General features: G+C 40.5%; 1 protein-coding gene across 1 annotated transcript in view; it reads right to left on the minus strand.

The window, feature by feature from the left end:
* LOC130588194 (methanethiol oxidase-like) overlaps nucleotides 1-2,138 on the minus strand; it is a gene marked incomplete at its 5' end in the record, with an annotated part of 4,154 nt that extends 2,016 nt beyond the window's left edge. The window contains 3 exons of the mRNA XM_057389146.1: nucleotides 503-631; nucleotides 1,236-1,357; nucleotides 2,006-2,138. Of these exons, the coding sequence (XP_057245129.1) occupies nucleotides 503-631; nucleotides 1,236-1,357; nucleotides 2,006-2,138 (384 nt within the window). The remainder of the gene's footprint in view (nucleotides 1-502; nucleotides 632-1,235; nucleotides 1,358-2,005) is intronic.
* Between the last annotated feature and the right edge of the window lie 183 nt (nucleotides 2,139-2,321).

Genomic DNA, 2,321 nt, shown 5'->3' on the forward strand with positions numbered 1-2,321 from the left:
TTTTTTATAGGATTGTGGAATTATTAAGGTTGGGAAAACCCCGGAAAATCATTAAATCCAAGCGTTTTCCCAATTTTTGGCAGGAATTGTCAATCCTGGTTCTTTCTGTCCAGTCCCCACCAAACCAAATTCCTGGGAAGGAAATTCAGGATGAAAAATTTGGAATTTTTGGGGATTTTTTTTTTTTTACAGGATTGTGGAATTATTCAGGTTGAAAAAAACCTGGGAAATCATCAAATCCAGAGATTTTTCCCCAAGAATTCCAGCATTTCCTTGTCCTGGGAGACTCTGAGGGATTTTTTTCCCCCATCCCAAAATTTTGGGAAATCTTGGAAAAAATCCATGGAATGAAACCATCAATTAATGATTGAGATCCAGGCAGTTTTTCCCAACTTTAGCAATTCCATGATGTCCTTCTGAGGGAATATTTGGGATTTTTGGGATAAAATCCAGGTGGGAACAAGCTCGGGTGGGGTTTTTGAGGTCAGAAATTTCCGGAATGGGGGAAAATTCGGGAAGAAAATTTGGGAAAAGTCACCTGGACCACGCAAGGCTCCGGCTGATCCCGCAATTCCCGATCTTCCAGCACCGTCACGGGTCCCCCTTTGCAGATGCTGCCTCCCAAAAAAACCTGGAAAAGGGAAAATGATGGAATTCCAAAGGAAAAAACGCAATTAATCCAAATTAAATCGGATTTTTTCCATTAAAAAAGTGTGGAATGAGGTCAGAGCTGAATTTTGGGGGTTTTTTTGGGAATGTTTTCCCCATTTTGGAAAAAAATGGGGAGCAGGAAAATGACAAAATTCCATAGAAAACCACAATTAATCCAAATTAAATCCGATTTTTTCCATTAAAAAAAGGAAGGAATGAGGTCAGAGCTGAATTTTGGGATTTTTTTTTGGGAAAGTTTTCCCAGTTTTGGTGAAAATCTGGAAGCATGAAAACAAAATTCCGAAGGAAAATCACAATTAATCCAAATTAAATCGGATTTTTTCCATTAAAAAAGTGTGGAATGAGGTCAGAGCTGAATTTTGGGATTTTTTTTGGGAAAGTTTTCCTGGTTCTGGAGATGCTGTCTCCCAAAAAAACCTGGAAAAGGGAAAATGATGGAATTCCAAAGGTAAAAGTGCAATTAATCCAAATTAAATCAGACTTTTTCCATTTAAAAAGGAGGGAATGAGGTCAGAACCAGATTTTGGGTTTTTTTTTGGGAATGTTTTCCCATTTTTCCTCACCTGCCCCACCAGTTTGGGGTTTTTGGGGTCGGAGATGTCGTACTGCCGCACGTCCCCGTGGATCCAATTGCTGAAATACAGGAATCTGTCGTCCAGGGAGATCAGGATGTCTGTGATGAGCCCTTCCAGGAGGAAAAAATTCCAAAGGAAAAAAAAAAATCAGGGAATTCCTCAAAATCCGGGATTTCTCAAAATTCCCGCCCAAATTTTGGCGCCAAAATTCGGAAGCGCCAAAAAATGGGGTGGGAAAAATGGGATGAGGAGAATTCCAAGGTTTTTTCAGCATTCCCAGATAATTCCTGAGCAAATTCAGACCCAAATTCCAGGGGTTTTTATGGAGAATTAACGTTGGGATCATTCCAAGTTTTTTTAGCATTCCCAGATAATTCCTGAGCAAATTCAGGCCCAAATTCCAAGGATTTTTAATGGAAAAAAGGAGCATGGAGCCAGTTCAGACCCAAATTCCAAGGAATTTTATGGAAAAAAAAGAGCACGGAGCCAGTTCAGACCCAAATTCCAATGATTTTTATGGGAAAAAAAAAAAAGCAGGGAACAAATTGAGACCCAAATTCCAAGGATTTTCCTGGAAAATCCTACCTTGAGCAGAGGAACCTTCGCTCATCCCGGAATCGCCGCTCGAAGAACCCAAAAATTTGGGAATTTTTTTTGCCATTTAAGGATGAATTTCGGCCAAAACCGGCTCCGGATCATGGAGAAAATTCCCGATTTTTCCCAATTTTCCCAAATTTTTCCCAGTTTTTCCCACTGACCTGGCATATCTGGGAGGAGCCATCCTTGGACTTTCTTGGAGGGAACTTCAATCACCTTCTCTGCTGCCCATTTGCCTTCCTGCAAGAAGAAATTTTGGGAATTATCCTCCCAAAATTCCCAAAAATCCTCCCAAAATTCCCAATTTTATGGAGGGATCCACGAGGATTTTCCCAAGTGCAGCTCCCAGTCCTGGATTTGGGATAAGGAGGAGAAAATCCAACAAATCCAAGGAATTCCTTCGCCTTCTTTAAGGATTTTTAGGATTTTTTTTTCCATCCCAAAGAATTCCAGGATTCCCAGTCCTGGTTTAATGGG

This window comes from Malurus melanocephalus, unplaced genomic scaffold (genome assembly GCF_030028575.1).
Source record: "Malurus melanocephalus ecotype Western Australia unplaced genomic scaffold, MMel_1.1 scaffold_3709, whole genome shotgun sequence".
Taxonomy (NCBI): domain Eukaryota; kingdom Metazoa; phylum Chordata; class Aves; order Passeriformes; family Maluridae; genus Malurus; species Malurus melanocephalus.